The following is an 18,921-nucleotide window of genomic DNA, read 5'->3' as shown; positions in this document are numbered from 1 at the left end:
CAGGGAGGTGACAGTCCCCCTGTGCTCGGCACTGGTGAGGCCACACCTGGAGGGTTGTGTCCAGGTTTGGGCACCTCAAACCAAGACAGAGATCTGGAGGGGCTGGAGCGAGGGCAGAGGAGGGCAACGAGGCTGGGGAAGGGCTGGAGAATCAATCCTGTGAGGAGCCAGGGAAGGAGCTGGGAGTGTTGAGTGTGAGGAGAAGGAGGCTGAGGGGAGCCCTCATCCCTCTCTGCAGCTCCTGACAGGACAGTGCAGAGAGGCTGGGGCTGGGCTCTGCTCCCAGGGGATCAGGGACAGGACAGGAGGTAACGGCTGGAAACTGCCCCAGGGGAGGGTCAGGCTGGTCGAACTTTTCCCAGAAAGAGTGGTCAGAGGGTGGAATAGTGTGCCCGGGGAGGGGGGGAAGTCCCCATCCCTGGATGTGTTTAAGGGTGGTTTAGATGAGACGTTGAGAGATACGGTGTAGGGGAGAACTTGTAGAGTCGGGCTGATGGTTGGACTCAGTGATCCCAAGGGGCTTTTCCAACCTCAGTGATTCTGTGATTCTGTGAATAACAGAGGTTCCTCCGCATTCAGAACCCATGTCTTGTCCCCAGACTGCTGGGGCCAGCTGCTGGCCAATCAGGACCCTGTGGCTGTCATGGAGTCACAATCAGCATCACAATTTGTGGCGCCTTTGCCCATCTCTCCCCATCCACTCCCTTGACCCCTCATGGCTGCTGGACCCCACGTTCAACAGCCACACCCAGCCCTTCGCTGGCCTTTCCCTCTCCCTGCCCCACGCCTGGGCAGAGCCGGGGGGGACGTGTCGCCTTCAGGCTTTGCAGTGCTCATGCAGAATTACTGCCACAAAGTCGGTGCTGGGATCAGACTCGGCGCTGTGGAGCAGAGCCCAGCAAGACAGAGCAGCGTCCAGCAGGAGATGTGCAGTGGTGGCCGCCACCTTGCTCTGGCCAGGGGGCTTCTGTCCGTGCACTGAAAGGATCTGCTGCTACCAAGATGCACTTGGTGTTTCCAGCTGTCACTGCAGAGCTGCCCCAAACCGATCTGCAGTTGTGGCCGTGGCCTCCCCTCTGTGGGGGCTGGGCTGGGGCTTTGACTCCAGTGTCACCTGCACTGGTCACGGCACAAGGCAGACAGCTCCTACCCAGAGATCTACATCCTGCTGGGGGTTAGGCCAGCGCTCCCTGCCCTTCACTCTGCTCACAGTGTTTGCCTCAGCGCAGGGACCAGCTTGATGAGATTCCCAGGAATATTCTGAGGCACAGTCCAATGCTTGTTGCCGTCTGCATCCACAGCATCAGAAATATTCCTTTGCCTTACATTGCAGATTGACTGATGGGCCTGGTCACATGGCTGCCTGGAATTTCCCTTCCTGGAAGGTGACATTTTCCCAGAGTGGGTCAAGGTGATGGGCTCTGTCATGGCCACTTGGAGACACTTCTCCTGGAGTTCTTCAGCCTGAGTTTACCCCAGATGACCCAGGAGTGCTCACGGATGCTCCTGTGCCTGCTAATAGCTGGGCCAAGGTTCTCAGGTTCCCAATGGCCTCTTCAGCTGTGGGTCATCCCCAGGAATCTGCTGGAACTGGTAACATGACCCGTGGTGCCCCCACAGGAACCGAGGCCTTCCCAGTAGAACCTATGGGTCTTGCCCAAGACTTACCCTGAGTTCCCAGGCTGCAGGCAGTGCATTGCATTTGTTGTCACTTGTGTTAGTGACTCAGCACTGCTGTGGCCCACACAGATGGGTGTGTTACAGGTTGTGTCTCCCCCACGTTGGGCGCCCAAATAGACTGTGATGGTTTGGCTTTGGCTAAACGCCAGGTATCCACAAAGTCATTCTATCACTTCCCCCTCTTTTCCCCTTGTTTTCTCAACAGAGCAAAGAGGGGAAAGGAAATAATATAAACCAATAATTGTGGAAAAATAGAAAAAAAGCAGTTTTAATCTAAGCAAAACAAAGTAAAGTTCTGCGCGTGGAAGCAAAAGCAAAAAGATTTATTCTCTACTTCCCATGGACAGGCGATGTGGGGCCTTCTCAGGATCAGGGCTCCAATACGCGTAGTGGTTGCCTCGGAGGACCAAGGGTGACCCCACCCCCTTCCTCCTTTCTCCCAGCTTTACACTGAGCAGACGTCACATGGTCTGGAATATCCCTTTGGTCGGTTCGGGTCAGCTGTCCTGGCTGTGTCCCCTCCCAAGATCTTGCCCACCCCATCCCACTGGGGGAAATGTCGGAAGGAGCCTTGGTGCTGTGTGAGCACTGCTCAGCAGCAGCCACCACACCAGGGTGCTGCCAACACCCTGCAGCTCCCAGCATAAACCACAGCACCGTGAGGGCTGCTGTAGGGGAAACCGATTCCAGCTCAGCCAGACCCAGTGCAGTCTCCCCATTTTGGAGAAGTAAGGGCGACCTGAATAGTGTTGAGTGAAGGTCTGACAAGGTGGGGCTCAGGACATTGTACACATAACCTGTGTGAGGTGGCTGAGGGACGTGGAGTTTTTGGCCCAGTGGTGTGGAGGCTCCAGGCACCATAAGAGTAGCCTGAGAGTGACACAGGGGGGATTACAGAGACGATGGAGATTGTCTTTGTTGAAAGATACACCATGAGAAAGAACTAATGCATCAGGAGGACCTGGGGAGGAACAGACTGGGCACAGAGCAATGTCCCTGGAAGGGCAGTGCTGTGGTGGAACAGGTCACCCCGAGGGAGACTGGAGCAGCCCCAGGCTTTGTGTGTCAAGGAGCAGCCAGGGAGGAGGCAGAGATCTCAGGAAAGGAAGGGAGATGCTCAGGGGAGAGCAGGGTGTGGTAGCTGGGTGGACGTCTCCAGCCGGCAGAGAAAGAGGTGCAGGTGTGGGACACGGTGGGACAGCCTGTGGTGGAGACGACAGAGGGGTGAGCAAAGTCTGAGCATCCCCCAGCAGAGCTGAGCTCTCTCTGCCCTTGGCTCTGGCTGGTGTCTCTGCCACTGGTGGCCATGAGGAAGCCCCTTCCCCTTCCAGCACTGGGTCTCATGGCCTCCCCTTGCCCAGCCGAGAGCCTGGCAGGGGTTGGACCATAGTCCTGCCCTTGGCATTGCCCATCCCCACATCACCCTGCCCCAGGAAGAGCCCTGAGGAACAGCATCTGACTTCCCAGGGGCTGGGGGTCAGGGCGTGGCCCTTTGCTCCATGTAACACACCCAGGTTTGCTCAGAATCTGTTCCACACTGACAGGGCCTTTGTTTCCCTGTCATCTCTGCCGGGAGTTTTCTGCTGTAACCAGCCCCGCAGGAGGTTTGTCAGGAACGGTCCTCACTGGGAGCCATTAACACTCCAAGAAACTTTGCAGTTGGCCTCTGGCTTTGACTTCCTGACTGGCACCTTCATCATCCAATCACTGTCTGAGGTCCATGGACTCAGACCAACCCTCCTCAAGGAGTCATTAAAATGCCTTGGGCTTGCATTCTGCTGTGATGCTGGGCCGGGCTGCTGGGCTGGAGGGAGCTGAGGGCAAGTGGTCAGCGCTGCAGAGAGCCAGCTCTGCCCAGGAGCAGCTCCTCTGCAAAGCGCAGCAGGGCTGAGGGCACTGCCTGCAGGCACCGAGGGCAGAGGAGCCGGGCACAGAGAGGGCAGAGGCAGACGGCACTGGCAGGGTGCTGAGAGCTCACTGCAGGAGAAATCTTCCCAGCCCGTGACACCGTCAGTCTGTGGGTGCGGGGCAGGGCAGCTGCAGGTGGCGGAGGGATGTGGGGAGGCCGGCACAGCCCCAGGAATCTCCCTGGTGTCTGGAGGAGGAGGCCGTGCTCCCGAGCAGGGCTTCCCTGCTGCGCTGCCAGAGGGACAGGCCATGGCTCTGCCTTCTCCCGGGGACGGCTGCAGGGCGTGCAGGCGCGGGTGCAGCCGGGGGTGCCCAGGGCTGTCCTTCCGAGCAGGGTCCCTGCACCCCCGGGGCTGTGTGCTGGGGCAGGGACTCTGCCGCCGGCCAGGGTCAGCGCTCAGCCTGCCCGGGGAGCTGCCCACGGCGCCGGGGGGAGCAGCTGTGGGGGGCAGGAGAGACCCCGGCAGGGCAGGGTCCTGCTGCTGTGGAGAGGGTGCTGCCTGGGGCAGGGCTGCTCACAGCCCCACATCACCCCCAGGACAGTTCCAAGGGTACATCATAATGGGAGTGTTAAAGGAGGGATTAGTCAAAACTTAAGGAGTATCTTTTGTTCAGAGAAATCTACCCTAAATTCTCACTTGTTTTTCCAACACATAGAGGTCCCCATGTCCAGTAGAAACAAATGACTAACGGCAGCTCCATCACCGAGTTCCTCCTCCTGGCATTCGCAGACAGACGGGAGCTGCAGCTCCTGCACTTCTGGCTCTTCCTGGGCATCTCCCTGGCTGCCCTCCTGGGCAACGGCCTCATCATCACCGCCATCGCCTGTGACCACCGCCTGCACACCCCCATGTACTTCTTCCTCCTCAACCTCTCCCTCCTCGACCTGGGCTCCATCTCCACCACTCTCCCCAAAGCCATGGCCAACTCCCTCTGGCACAACAGGCACATCTCCTACTTGGGGTGTGCTGCACAGACCTCTTTTTTCTTTTTCTTTGCTACAGCAGAGTTTTCTCTCCTCACAGTCATGTCCTACGACCGCTACGTTGCCATCTGCAAACCCCTGCACTACGGGACCCTCCTGGGCAGCAGAGCTTGTGTCCACATGGCAGCAGCTGCCTGGGGCACTGGGTTCCTCAATTCTCTCCTGCACACGGCCAACACATTTTCACTGCCACTCTGCCAGGGCAACACCCTGGACCAGTTCTTCTGTGAAATCCCCCAGATCCTCAAGCTCTCCTGCTCACACTCCTACCTCAGGGAAGTTGGGCTTATCATGGTCAGTGCCTGTTTAGTTTTTGGGTGTTTTGTGTTCATTGTGGTGTCCTATGTGCAGATCTTCAGGGCCGTGCTGAGGATCCCCTCTGAGCAGGGACGGCACAAAGCCTTTTCCACGTGCCTCCCTCACCTGGCCGTGGTCTCCGTGTTAATCAGCACGGCTCTATTTGCCTACCTGAAGCCGCCCTCCATCTCCTCCCCATACCTGGACCTTGTGGTGTCATTTCTGTACTCGGTGGTGCCTCCAGCAGTGAACCCCCTCATCTACAGCATGAGGAACCAGGAGATCAAGGATTCCATGAGGAATCTGATAACTAGATGTTATGCTGAAGCAATGAACTGCTTATCTTCTTCATATTAATTAAAATATAATTCTGTACAGTTCCAATCTGTCTGAATTTTCTGGGTTATTTTGTTGGATTTTTCTTTTAATGTTTTTTTCTTCCCCTTTTGAATTCAGTCTGCTTTTCTCACCAACTGGTTGCATGAATGAGGATCCATGATCTCTGTGTGTTGCAACAAAATAAAGGGCCTACAGTGACTTTTTTATTTTATGAGATCCTTCCTGTGAGAAGAATTTGGAGCTGCAGGGACAATTCCTGTGTGCAGAGGTGGAGGGAAAGAGAGTCCCAGCATGGCAGCCCTGCCAGGGAGCACTTGGTCCTCCAGAGATGTTCTCTCTTCCCTTCCACACTCTCTTTCTGATCCCTTCGGTTTGGTGTGAGGCCTGAGTGCTCGGGCAGCTTGGTCACACCCCTGCTGTGTGACAGCCCTGTGACCACAGGCAGGGACAGGCACTGGGCACTTGTGTGACAGAGCCGGCCTCCCGAAGAGCGGTTCCCTCATGAAAGAGGATCTGCTCAGGGCAGTGCCTGAAGGCTGAGCTCTTCTCCCAAACCTGATCTCAAGAACACGCCCAAGGAAGTGGCCCGCAGAGGAAAACCCCAGCGAAGAGGTGAACAGTGTGATTTGCAGGGTGGGGGCTGGCAGCAGTGTCCTCGCACAGCCAGGCCTCCTGGGAGAGACCTGAAGGAGCAGGCTCTGCTCTGTGTCTGCGCTCACTGGACACACTGGGGCAGCTGCCTGTGCTGCTCTGGCTGGGAGAGAGTTCCTTTTCTTGCTGGGAGCTGCTATGGGGCTGGGGTTTGGTTTGTGCCATGAACAGTGCTGGTAACGCAGGGCTGATTTCGTTATTGCTGAGCAGGGCTTACACAGGGTCAGGGACATTCCTGCTCCTCACCCCACCCCACCAGCGAGCAGCTGGGGGTGCACAAGGAGCTGGGAGGGGACACGGCTGGGACAGCTGACCCCGACTGACCAACGGGGTATTTTGTACCTTACGACATCATGCTCCGTTATATAAAGCTGGGGGAGAAGGACGAACATGGGGACATTCAGAGTTATGGAGTTCGTTTTCCCACGTCACTGTTATGTGAGATGGAGCCCTGATGTCCTGGAGATGGATGAAGCTCTGCCTGGAAATGGGAAGAAGTGAAGGAATTCCATGTTTCCCTTTGCTTACTTGTGTTTTTTTCTGTACCTATTAAACTGCCTTTAGCTCAACCTGCAAGTTTTCTCCCTTTTACACTTCTGATTCACTCCCCCATTGCACCCAGCGGAGTGAGTGTGTGACTGTGTTGGGCCCAGATGCTGGATGGGTTCAAACCATGACATTGACCCAGGGCAAACATGATGCTGTAGCCCCTCAGAACCACCAGTTGCAGCACTGGCCTCTCACTTCAGCTCGGAGAGGGTCTTTGTCCCTCCACAGAGGGACACCAAATGAGTAGGTCAGAAGTTCATGTTTGCATTTTATGGAGGAGATGTAAACATGCACATCATGTGTGTGAGGTGAGAGAGCACAACTGCCATCAGCTATTCCTGGGGGTGCTGTGAAGGTGTGTGGCACAAACAGGGTCATGAGGTCACTTCACGTCGACAGTAACGTCCCCTGGGCAACCCCCTGGCTGCAGCCCTGGGAGGTGTTTCCTTGAACCGAGGTCCCCGAGTCCATTCCTCATGCCGTGGGGCATCTCCCACGAGTGCAGAGCAGGGTGATCAGCACAGGGCTGAGGGGCCTCCCAGCCTCTGGCCGTGGCAGCAGGAGCCCAGAGAGACACGACGACTCCGGCAATGCACTGCCTCTGCGTGTGCAAGGGAAGGACTCGTGTCTCTGAACCCCCTGTGTGTAAGGTGAGGGCATGGGGCCAGCTGAGATGTGGGCACCTGACAGAGCCCGGACACTTGTGTGTGTGACCCAGGAACAACCCCCACTCTCCCAGTGAGACTCATCTCCGCTGCCTTGGACAGGCTCATGGCAAGTGCTCCTGTTGGCTCCGTCACCCTCGCCGGTGATTCTGGGCTGAGCCCTCAGAAGGGCCAGAGCAATCAGAGAGGTTCTGGGGTCAATGGAGAAGGCCGAGCACAAACCCATCTCCAAGAAGGGCAGGAATGAGAACTGGGAGAATTATAGGGGAGAGTTATAGGCTTGTCAGCTTCCCTCCATCCCTGGGAAGGTCGTAGGCTACGTCCTCCTTCAGCCGTGTCCAGGTAGCTGAAGGCCAAGGAAGGGATTGCTGACCCACAACAGACCGGGGAAAGCAGGGCGTGTTGTGCACATGGGATTGTGCAAGGCCTGTGACATGGTCTCCCATCGTGTTCTCATAGCCAGGTTGGTGCTGCCTGGGCTGAAGAAGTGCACGTTAGGGTGGGTGGGATGTTGGCTGGGTGATCAACCTTAAATGCCATCAGGGGTACAAAGTCCTGCGTGCAGCCGGTCACTAGCGGCATCCCTCAGTGACCAGCTCCTGGGCCAACACAGTGAACATCTTTCCTGTCCCCCTCTACGATGGGACAGAGCGCACATCAGCTCCTTTGTGGGTGATGCGAAGCTGGAGAGAGGCCTTGAACAACCTCACCTGGTTCAACTTGCCTTCAACTTGAGAGCTGGACAAGAGGTTTTTCAGGGCTCTTTTGACCCCTGAGTTACTCTTTGATTCTATGGATCTTTCCCTTGACAAAGTTTCTGATGACAGAATAGCCTGAGGGAGAAGAAAAAATATCCAGAAAAAAAGAGGAGCTATGAAATGTGTCAACACAACTTCAGCAGTTCCTGTGAAGAATGCTTCTCCACTCAGACCAGTAATAAGAAATATATGTGATAGGTGTTAATAAAGAAGCAGAGTTTGCTCTGGTCAGGTCCTGGGCCATGAGGAGGGGGTGGATGCGCACGGTATTATGAGTCAGTTGTGTCTCAGACAGTCTCAGTCCAGCAGGAAGCGTGTGGCTGTGAAGGGACCGTGAGGTCAGTTCTGTCTCTGGGGTGAGAGGCCAGCAGCAGGTACCCGGCTGGGAAAGTGCCTCTGCCAAAGCCCCCGCAGGCCTCACCCAGGAGAAGGGCTGGGCCGTGGGCTGTCGTGTCCATTCCACCTGAGCACACGTGGGACAGCAGCAGGCACAGGGCTTGGGCACGTCCCTCCCAGAAGCTGGAAGGCCACAGCGGCCACGTGGTTGAGAAGGTCCTGGTGGGGTTCCTGCTCTCTGGTCAGGGGAAAGGCCACAGGAAGCCTTTGGGTTGGGTTCCCTGCTGGGAGGGCGGTTTCGGAGGCCGTAGAGCTTTCCCTGGAGTGGGCAACATCAGTGAAGGTCGGGAAATGGTGGGGTGGGAGCAAGGCGGGGCAGGGAGATGGGTGCTGCAGCCTGCGGGGAGAGAGGGGCAGGGGTGGGACAGGGCAGAACAGCCCGCGGTGGGATGGCAAAGGGCGCTGGCAAGGCTGGGAGGGGCCCACAGAGCCCAGGTCTTTGTCCCCTCGTGTCACGGGTGAGTGGTGTAGATCACTGAGAGTATCACGGGGAAAGGTGTCTGAAAAAGTGATTTTAATGGGAGTTTGTGAGAGTGTGACTTGATGAAATTTGATGGCAGCATTCACTCGAGTACTGTCACGTCCCGCTCAGACGAGGGGACAAGTGACTCAGAGTCACAAATCCGCAATGGAGCAGACAACATGTCTTAAATTCCAAACATTAATTAACTCCCCACAATGTGCTAATTGAACACACGATAATTGGCTAAGGATATCGCAAGTTGAGGCGAGCAATACAATCTGCCTGGCATTGCTTAATGGAAAAGGGAAAGAGGGAGACAGAGGGACTGGGGGAATACAGATCACCGGTCTGGGTCCCTGCGCTGATCCCGCCGGCGAGGGTTCCAGGAGGCGGCATCAGTCTCCTTCGCTTCACTGCTCTCTCCAGGGCCCCCCACTTTCTTCCCCCTTCCTTGATTTATACCCACGTTCCTTGGGTCCGTCCCCTAGGCCGACCCACACACCTACGTACCCCATGTCTGGGGAGGGGTCATGTGTTCCATGGGATGATGTAATTAGCATGGTCATGTCAGCCCTCATTAGCATAGTGAGGGTGTTAACTTTAATATGCATTTCGTGGATAATGAAGCAAAGGTCACTCCCCGGACACATGGCCCTTGCAATGTGCCCAGGTGCCCCAGAGCAGGGCCGTCCTGTCTCCACAGGGCTCCCTCCCCCAGCTGCACCTGGTGTGATTGGGGCAGCCTCATCACCTCGACTTCCACAACATCCACCCGGGGACTCGCTTTTGTCTTAGGAGTGTTTGAGGCATTTCTTCCATCAGCCCCAACTTTTGCTTTCTCGGGCTGTTTGTTAGTTTCTCGCAGGCCTGGTTTCTCACCCCTCACAGAACCCAATCCCAAACGCCCCTGCACTGCTCAGGATGGGGGAGAGGGGCCTGGAGTGAGGGAGTGAAGCTGAGCCTGGGGAGGGAGGAGGAAAGGTGTTGGTTTAATGTTTGTTTGTGGGGTTTTTTATTATTATTATTAGAGCTGAGTTCATAATTAAATATCTGTTTCAATTGACAATAAATTCAGTTGTTTTCCTCCAAGTCCTGCCTTGCCCACACTGGGAACGGGGAAGAGATTTCCCTGTCCTTGTCCCCACCCAGCAGCTTTCTCACCCCCATTCTTCCTATTTTCTCCCCCATCCCGCTGGGGTGGGAGAGGCCGTGAGCGAGCATCTGGGTGGCAGTTGGGTGATCAGCCACGGGTAACCCACCACAGCAAGAAGATGCCTCGGCTGGTGGGTGAGGGGAGAGCAGGGAAGGGGTTTCACCTCCGCAGTAACAATTCTTGTCACGCTGCATCCCGTCACAGCCCGATAGGCGTGAGGGAGGGGGGCTGGAAACAGGGTGAATGGCCGGATCCAGAAGGCCGTGGCCAAGAGCACAAAGTGCCCGTGGGAGCAGGGCACCAGTGGTGACCCCCAGGGGCCAGTCCTGAGTCCAGTCCTGTTTAACTGGTGGGTTTGCCGATGGCAATGGGAAGGGATGGGATGCAGATGGGAAGCTCGATGGAGCTCGTGACTTCAGGCTGTGACTCTGGGAGTGACTATGGACAGAGTCTGGGGCAGGGGGGGCTGTGGGGGTTCTTGGGGTCTCTGCTTGACAAAAAATGTGTTTTCCTTTGGTCTAAGCCCATCTCCACTGTGGAAAGTGGCCTTCAGAAGTGGTAAAATGGACTTAATATGCATCAGAGGAGTGTGTTTTATTTTTGGTTGAAGCATGCCTTCTGCTAATTTAGCTTTCTGGCAATTAAACATCCTTCTGTGTCTGCGTGCAGCTGTGTGCAAGTACCAAGTACAGCAGGTGGGAGTTGGTGGGAAAGGTCTGAAAGATGCAGCTTCAGACTGTCATGGAGAAAGCTCAGGTTTGAACAGAGGTGCTGGAAGTCCCAGGGGGCTGATGAGAGAAATGTGGGGTTGGAGGCAGGGACAAAGATTGCCCCCAGAGTGTCTGACATGGAGGGTCTTGGCTTCCCTCCATGTTCAGCCTCTATCAGCAGATGCTCAGGACCAATATCCAGTGGAGTTTGCTGATGTCACTTCATGGGTGAGCTGATAAATAAGGAGTAGTGCAAAGCGAACAAATTGTTTCTTATTGCCGTGTAGGACTGAAAGCTTTTCCCTTTGCCTGCACGGCTGAAACCTCTCACATTCCCCCCGTCAGAAGGGAGGAATGAAGTTCTGCCAGAGACTTGGCTTGTCAGGGGGATTTGCGTGTTCATGAGCCCTCTGGTGCCCAGTTCCTGAACTGCAGGAGCAGCAGAGGGGTTGGAGTGGCCTCTAGAGAAGGGCAAGTCAGCAGCAAAGCTCCAAGGCTGTGAGGGTGTCAGTGATGCCCAGCGAGGGCCATCACTGGAGAGGCCGGGCAGGGAATGAGGAGACAAGGTTCCTGTCCCTGGGGCTGGGGAAGCAGGAAGGCAGAGGCTCTGCTCACAGGCTGCCAATCCAATGTTGAGGGGCCCTGAAAGGCCTTGATGGGTTTCATCCCCAGGAGGGTCCAGCCCTGAGCCCATCCCCTGGGAACGGGGATCCTTTCCCTCCTGGGATGCTCAGGGCTCTTCCTGGGGCAGGGAGAGGCAGGGGGTGATGCCGAGGCAGGACAGCGGTCGGATCCCCCCAGGCTCTGTGGAGGGTGGGCAGGAGGCAGCAAAGTGCTGTGCCTGTAGGAACTGGTGTCCTCTCAGGGTCCTCAGGGGAAGCGACAGCAGCCATAGTCGAGAGGACAAGGATTTCAGTTCTGTTGGGGGGTGCCAGCCTCAGCCAAGGGCCCATCCCCACCACAGGCTGTCCCACACTTTCCTCTGCCTCTGCCTGTTTCTCTGCAGATTTTCACCCCACCCCTGCTGCCCCACCTCACTCTGACCCCAGGCTGTCCCAGCACTTACTGATGACTCTCTGTCCTCACTGTCTTCAAACACAAAGCTGTCATTGTCTGTGCTCTGACAAGGGCTGTGAGATCCCCAGAACCTGTGCAGCAGGTGATGAACTGATCACACACCCCATCCCCTGCCCCCCTGCGCCGCTGCGAGGGAGGAGGGAGAGAAATCAGGAGCAAAGCTGAGCCTGGGGAGAAAGCAGGGGAGGGGGAAGGGGCTTTTACATGTGGTAAAACCTCTCAGTGTCCCAGTCTGGGGTTTAACTTTTGTTGTTAGTGTTGGAATTAAATGGATGGGTTTTTTGTTCCCCTAACCTGTCTGTCTTTTGCTCATGGCCATAAGGGGTGAATCATCCCTCCCTGTCCCGATCTTGATGTCTGAGCTCTTTGTTGTGTTTTTTCCTTTCCACTCCGGAGAGGGGAGGGGTCACTGAAAGGCCGAGCTGGCCAGGGCTGTGAAGACTGGCTGCCATGACCCTGAAATAGCAGGGCCCCAGTTCAGGAGGGGAGGGAGGAAGCAGATTGGAAGACACCAGACGCCAGAATTCAGAGGAGCAGCCTTTGGCCTGTTCTGGGCAGTTTCCGTGGGGATCTCATGGTCAGCAGCGCTGAAGGGAAGCCCAGCTCACTGCAACTGGTCTGCAAGAGCATCTTCCCAGCTTGGCAATGGTCTGTGGCAAAACTCAGTGGAAACTGGAAAGTGAGGTCAAGGGCATGAGAACCAAGGTGTTGTCTGCTTCAGGAAGAGTTAACAAAGTAGCAGAGAGCATGTGGGAGCTCTGCTCCATGTAGTAAGGGTCTGTGGAGAAAGGTCTGAGACACTCTGTCCTCTTCTCCTCAGCCTTCCCCAGCAAGGTCTGCCCGGCCTTTGTGCCTCGAGGCAGGACTCTGGAGCAGAACAGTCAGGGGGCGGTGAAAACTAGATCAGAGGCTACTTGATGAACCTCAACCCTTCCAGTCCACAAGCGCAGAGGGGCTGCATCCCAGGGTGCTGAGAGAGCAGGATGATGTCACAGAGAGGCCACTCCCCATCATCTCTGAAAGGTTTTGGAGACTGGGGAAATAACGGGAGTTTATTGATATCACATGATCTGTAACCAGAACAGAAGGGAAATGGAAAAAGAATAAATGATTTCTTACTGTTCCTGAGAACTGAAACTTGTTCACGTTGACTGTGCTCCTGAAACCTCTCAGATTAAGCACCTAAGAAGAGAGGAGTTAAGGGAAGTGCTGCCCACTGCCTTGGCTTGTCAGGGCATTTTGTCTGTTCCTGAGCCCTCTAGTGCCAAATTCCTGAACTGCAGATCCTGAAAGAAGAACCAACAAGGCTCTGGAGCACTAAAAGTCAGCAGCAACCCCCGTGTGTCTGAGGGTATTACCGTGCCCCACCGAGGCCATCGCTGAAGAGACTCTGGAGGGAACCACCAGAAGAGGTGACCACCCTTGGGGGCGGGGGGAGAAGGAAATCAGAGGTGATGGAACCAGGCAGAAAAGGAACGTGGAGGTGGCTGTGAAGGGATCCTAGAGTAGAGTGACAGAAGAGTTTGGGCTGGAAAACACCTTTAAATGCCATCTAATCCAAGCCCCTGCAATGAGCAGGGACACCTTCAACTAGATCACGTGGCTCAAAGCCCCGTCCAAAGCGACCTTGAATGTTCCCAGGGACGGGGCCTCTACCACCGCTCTGGGCAGCCTGTTCCAGGGTTTCTCCAGTGCCACTGTAAAAGTGTTCTTCCTTTTATCTCCCTGAATCTGCCCTCTTTTAGTCGAGAACCATTACACTGTGTCCTTTCACAAAAGTCTCCCCCCATCTCACTTTGAAGCCCCCTCTCAGCGCTGAAAGGCAGCAGCAAGGTCTCCTTGGAGCCTTCTCTTCTCCAGGCTGAAGAATCCCTCTGAATATTTTTGTGGCCCTCCTTTGGAGCCACTCCAAGAGTTCCATGTCCCTGCCGTGCTGAGAACCCGAGCTGGACGCAGCACTCCGGGGGCTCTCAGCACAGCAGAGCGGCACCATCCCCTCCCTCGAGCTGCCGCCACACTTCATTTGATGCAGTCCAGGACACGGTTGGCTTCCTGGGCTCGGAGTGCACATTGTCATCCCAGGGTCAACTTTTCCTGCACCAGCACCCCCAAGTCCTTTTCTGCAGGACTGCTCCCAGCACCTTCATCCTCCAGCCTGTGCTGATACTGGGATTTGCCTTGACCCAGATGCAGGACCTTGCACTTGGCCTTGTTGCATTTCAGGAGGTTCGAAAGGCCCCACGTAGGACCTGCCAAGTAACCCCGACTCAATGACTTCAGTGGGACACAAAAGCTACAGAGGATATCTCTACAGTTACATCTGCTCCCTCCATGGTCACGGGGAGTGTGGGTGCTCTCCCGGTCATCATCAAGGGAAGAGCTGTGGTGGAAGGAAAGGCACCGTCACCCATCCTGGAGGGGACCTCGGGAGGTCTGTAGGCCAAGCACAAGCCCTGTCAGTGGAGACAGGAGAAACGAGGTTTGGGCTGTTTGTGTGCGGGGCTGTGGGAGTGGGAACCCTTGGCCTCTCCAGACACGTGTCCAGGAGTGATCTCTGCAGGAGCTGATCTCAGACTCTCCACCTGTCCAGGAGCTGCCCGGGGATCCCTCATCCCTCCAGGACCTGCCCTCCACCACCACAAAGGTCTCTCTCCAGCACAGTCACGGAACCACTGAGGCTGGCAGGCAGCCAGCTCCCACCTTCTCTCTGCTGCCTCTTCCTGCTTCATTTTTGTCAGGACTTTCTTCCTCATCCACACCAGCCTCCTGCCATGTTGCTTCACTTCCTCCTGTAGGGATGGACTTTTGTGCCGCCTGAAGACGGGACTCTTGACCATCAAACAGCTCTCCCCTCTTCTCTGCAGGGTCACAGCCCACGAGATATTTCAACAGGCCAGAGCCTGCTCTCCTGACGTCCTGCTCTTTGCCTTCTTCCCTTCTCTCAGGAGCCTCAACTCTCCTTTGTCTCCCTTGACTGTTCCATCCCCGACCAGCTCTTCCTTGTTTCTAAGTCTGATTTCCTGCAGGACACCTCCCCTCACTGGCTCCTCCGTCACCCTTGTTGGGATGATGTTGTCAAGTAATTCCAAAAACCTCCTGGATCACTTTCACGTTGCTGTGTTGTCCCTTCAGCAAATATTGGGATAGGTCAGGACTGACATGAGGACCAGGGCTTCTTCCAGTAGAATGAAGGCTTCATCTACTGCCTCTTCCTCACCGGGGGGTCTGTACCAGACATCCACCCACCACAGTGTTGCCCAGGAGCCTTCAGCTCTCAGCTGACTCATCCTCCATGCCCAGGCAGAGCTCCACACATTCCTGCTGCTCTCGCCCAGGAAGGACAATTTCCCTCCTGGGTCCATCCCCACAGCCTCATCAGTACCAGACCCCGAGGACTCACGGTTTCTGCAGGAGAAGGGACTGACAGTGTCATAAAACTCATGTTTCTCTGTTGGGAGAGAAACCCCAGTCAAGCCAGCTGCACGCAAACATGAAAAGCTGACCAAATGGAGCTTCAGTGTGTGTGGACCTTGAGAATCTCTGGGATTGGGAAAACGGAAGCCATTTGAAGTTTGACAGGGAGAAGTAACCAGACGTACCTCAGTGTTGGATGGGGGGTGAATGCCCCATAGCTGAGGGCAGGCTGGGACCTGCCGGGCTGAGCAGCGGCTCTGAGGAGAAGGGCCTGGGCACTGTGAGGGATTCCCTACGAGCCAGGAGAGGATGGACACGATGAACAAGGGCAGCTGCCTACGGGGCTGCATTGGGAGGAGCGTGGGCCACCCAGACACCCTGGGTTACCATCCACAGCATGAGGAACACTACTGCCAAAAAGTACAGCAGGGGAGGCTCAGACTGGGCACAGAGCAATGTCCCTGGAAGGGCAGTGCTGTGGTGGAACAGGTCACCCCGAGGGAGACTGGAGCAGCCCCAGGCTTTGTGTGTCAAGGAGCAGGCAGGGAGGACGCAGAGATCTCAGGAAAGGAAGGGAGATGCTCAGGGGAGAGCAGGGTGTGGTAGCTGGGTGGACGTCTCCAGCCGGCAGAGAAAGAGGTGCAGGTGTGGGACACGGTGGGACAGCCTGTGGTGGAGACGACAGAGGGGTGAGCAAAGTCTGAGCATCCCCCAGCAGAGCTGAGCTCTCTCTGCCCTTGGCTCTGGCTGGTGTCTCTGCCACTGGTGGCCATGAGGAAGCCCCTTCCCCTTCCAGCACTGGGTCTCATGGCCTCCCCTTCCCCAGCCGAGAGCCTGGCAGGGGTTGGACCATAGTCCTGCCCTTGGCATTGCCCATCCCCACATCACCCTGCCCCGGGAAGAGCCCTGAGGAACAGCATCTGACTTCCCAGGGGCTGGGGGTCAGGGCGTGGCCCTTTGCTCCATGTAACACACCCAGGTTTGCTCAGAATCTGTTCCACACTGACAGGGCCTTTGTTTCCCTGTCATCTCTGCCGGGAGTTTTCTGCTGTAACCAGCCCCGCAGGAGGTTTGTCAGGAACGGTCCTCACTGGGAGCCATTAACACTCCAAGAAACTTTGCAGTTGGCCTCTGGCTTTGACTTCCTGACTGGCACCTTCATCATCCAATCACTGTCTGAGGTCCATGGACTCAGACCAACCCTCCTCAAGGAGTCATTAAAATGCCTTGGGCTTGCATTCTGCTGTGATGCTGGGCCGGGCTGCTGGGCTGGAGGGAGCTGAGGGCAAGTGGTCAGCGCTGCAGAGAGCCAGCTCTGCCCAGGAGCAGCTCCTCTGCAAAGCGCAGCAGGGCTGAGGGCACTGCCTGCAGGCACCGAGGGCAGAGGAGCCGGGCACAGAGAGGGCAGAGGCAGACGGCACTGGCAGGGTGCTGAGAGCTCACTGCAGGAGAAATCTTCACAACATAGTAAGTGTTCTCTTTTTTATGTGGTGGGCAGAATGAGATTAGAAACTCCTTCTCCTTTCTGGAGCAGGCTCTAAGACTCTACCTTGTTGCAGATGTCTGAGCCTCTCCTGAGCCCCTGCAGAGGCAGAGCTGCCCCTGGGCAGGGCCCTGCTGCCAGGAGAGGTCTGCAGGGCAGAGCTGAGCACCCAGCGGGTGGGATGGGGGCTGTGAGCACTGACAGGGAGGAGACGTGGGGACAGAGAAGCACTGCAGGCTGTCACAGCTCCAGGCACCAGAGGCACTGGCAGGGAGTCAAACAGGCTGACAGCACTCTCTGGGCGTGGGTGGTATTTAGGCACCTCCCGATCACCCTTCAGGGAAAGTGCTGTTTCCAGAACAAAGCCCTGCTCTCCTCCTGCACCCAGCAGAGCCTCTGCCCTCCAGGCCCCGGGATCCAGGGCAGGAGCTGCCTCCTGTGCAGGCAGAGCTGCAGCAGAGGAGACTCTCCCCAGTGCCCATCTGTCCCTCCCTGGCCTGGCCTCCCTGGGCAGAAGCATTGGGCATTGCTCCTTGCTTCTGCCCCTGCCCCTGCTGCTGCTGCTCCTGTTTTCCGGCTCTCTGGGGATGGGGCTTTCAGCTGCAGCTCAGCAACGGGCCCTGCAGGCCCTGCCATGCAGATGTGTCCATGGCAGCAAGGTGCCCAAGCCCCCTTCGAGCCTCTGGCTCTCTGGGCAATGCTGGCCATGGGATGGGGAGAAACCCGCATCTTTTTGTCAGACACCCCATCCTCAAGGAACCCAAACGCTCAGAGATTTTTACTGGGGAGGGGAGTTTTCAACTGAGGTTTTCTGACATCCGTAGAGCATTCCCTGGGTGAAATGGGGGGAGTTTCACAAAACCAGAACTCTCTAACTGCCTTCTGCCATCGTCGATCCATAGCACTGGGAGCACAGATGCTGACAGACTCTTTTACATTACAAAGGATTTCATATGAAAAAGTCAAACATCTTCTCTGACACCTGCCCCAGCACTTACATGAACCCACTGCTGCGGAGCAGGGCTGACCCATGGGCAGCCTGTGGGCAGAGGTCCTGCTCCTCATGGCATATTAATCCACCATCAACTTCAATTCTAGGCATGGAACTGAAGGAAACCTTTGTAGAAAAGAAAAATGGGAGCGTGGGTGCAGTATGGAGAGTTCTGCTGGGAAAAAACATAGATTTTTCTCATCAGAGTTACCCATGAATTGTCAGTGTTGTTTCCTCCTTTGACAGTCCCCGATGTCCAGAGGGAGCAAATGTCCAACGGCAGCTCCATCACCGAGTTCCTCCTCCTGGCATTCGCAGACAGACGGGAGCTGCAGCTCCTGCACTTCTGGCTCTTCCTGGGCATCTCCCTGGCTGCCCTCCTGGGCAACGGCCTCATCATCACCGCCATCGCCTGTGACCACCGCCTGCACACCCCCATGTACTTCTTCCTCCTCAACCTCTCCCTCCTCGACCTGGGCTCCATCTCCACCACTCTCCCCAAAGCCATGGCCAACTCCCTCTGGCACAACAGGCACATCTCCTACTTGGGGTGTGCTACACAGACCTTTTTCTTTCTGTTCTTGATCTCAGCAGAGTTTTCTCTCCTCACCGTCATGTCCTACGACCGCTACGTTGCCATCTGCAAACCCCTGCACTACGGGACCCTCCTGGGCAGCAGAGCTTGTGTCCACATGGCAGCAGCTGCCTGGGGCACTGGGTTCCTCACTGCTGTGCTGCACACGGCCAACACATTTTCACTGCCTCTCTGCCAGGGCAACACCCTGGACCAGTTCTTCTGTGAAATCCCCCAGATCCTCAAGCTCTCCTGCTCACACTCCTACCTCAGGGAAGTTGGGCTTATCATGGTCAGTGCCTGTTTAGTTTTTGGGTGTTTTGTGTTCATTATGGTGTCCTATGTGCAGATCTTCAGGGCCGTGCTGAGGATCCCCTCTGAGCAGGGACGGCACAAAGCCTTTTCCACGTGCCTCCCTCACCTGGCCGTGGTCTCCCTCTTTGTCAGCACTGGCATGTTTGCCAACCTGAAGCCGCCCTCCCTCTCCTCCCCATCCCTGGACCTGGTGGTGTCATTTCTGTACTCGGTGGTGCCTCCAGCAGTGAACCCCCTCATCTACAGCATGAGGAACCAGGAGATCAAGGATGTCCTGAGGAAACTGATAACCAGATGTTATTTCTGAAGCAATAAACTGCTCATCTTCTGCTGCAGAGCATTTATAACTCTGTACACACCCATACTCTCTGCTTTTTCTGTTGGTGGTGGTGGTATTTTACTTGTAATGATTCCATCCTCCTGCTAATTCACTGTCTGCATTTCTTTTCTGACCAAGTGGTGGGTGAATGAGGAGCCATGATCTCTCTGTGTTTTAACAAAAGAAAGAGTCTG

The 18,921-nt window shown here is 56.0% G+C and overlaps 2 protein-coding genes across 2 annotated transcripts; both read left to right on the top strand.

The window, feature by feature from the left end:
- Positions 1-4,270: 4,270 nt before the first annotated feature.
- Positions 4,271-5,227, top strand: LOC141974267 (olfactory receptor 14A16-like). The gene has a single exon (XM_074933594.1). The coding sequence runs from the start codon at positions 4,271-4,273 to the stop codon at positions 5,225-5,227; it is 957 nt and encodes a 318-aa protein (XP_074789695.1).
- Positions 5,228-17,788: 12,561 nt separating this feature from the next.
- Positions 17,789-18,715, top strand: LOC141974216 (olfactory receptor 14A16-like). Its single transcript, XM_074933555.1, has one exon. It carries the CDS (start codon positions 17,789-17,791, stop codon positions 18,713-18,715), a length of 927 nt encoding a protein of 308 aa, XP_074789656.1.
- Positions 18,716-18,921: the final 206 nt, after the last annotated feature.

The sequence above is a fragment of the Athene noctua genome, unplaced genomic scaffold (assembly GCF_965140245.1).
Source record: "Athene noctua unplaced genomic scaffold, bAthNoc1.hap1.1 HAP1_HAP1_scaffold_36, whole genome shotgun sequence".
Classification (NCBI taxonomy): domain Eukaryota; kingdom Metazoa; phylum Chordata; class Aves; order Strigiformes; family Strigidae; genus Athene; species Athene noctua.
Note: the sequence above shows the minus strand (reverse complement) of the source record. Positions and strands in the feature narration are given on the sequence as shown.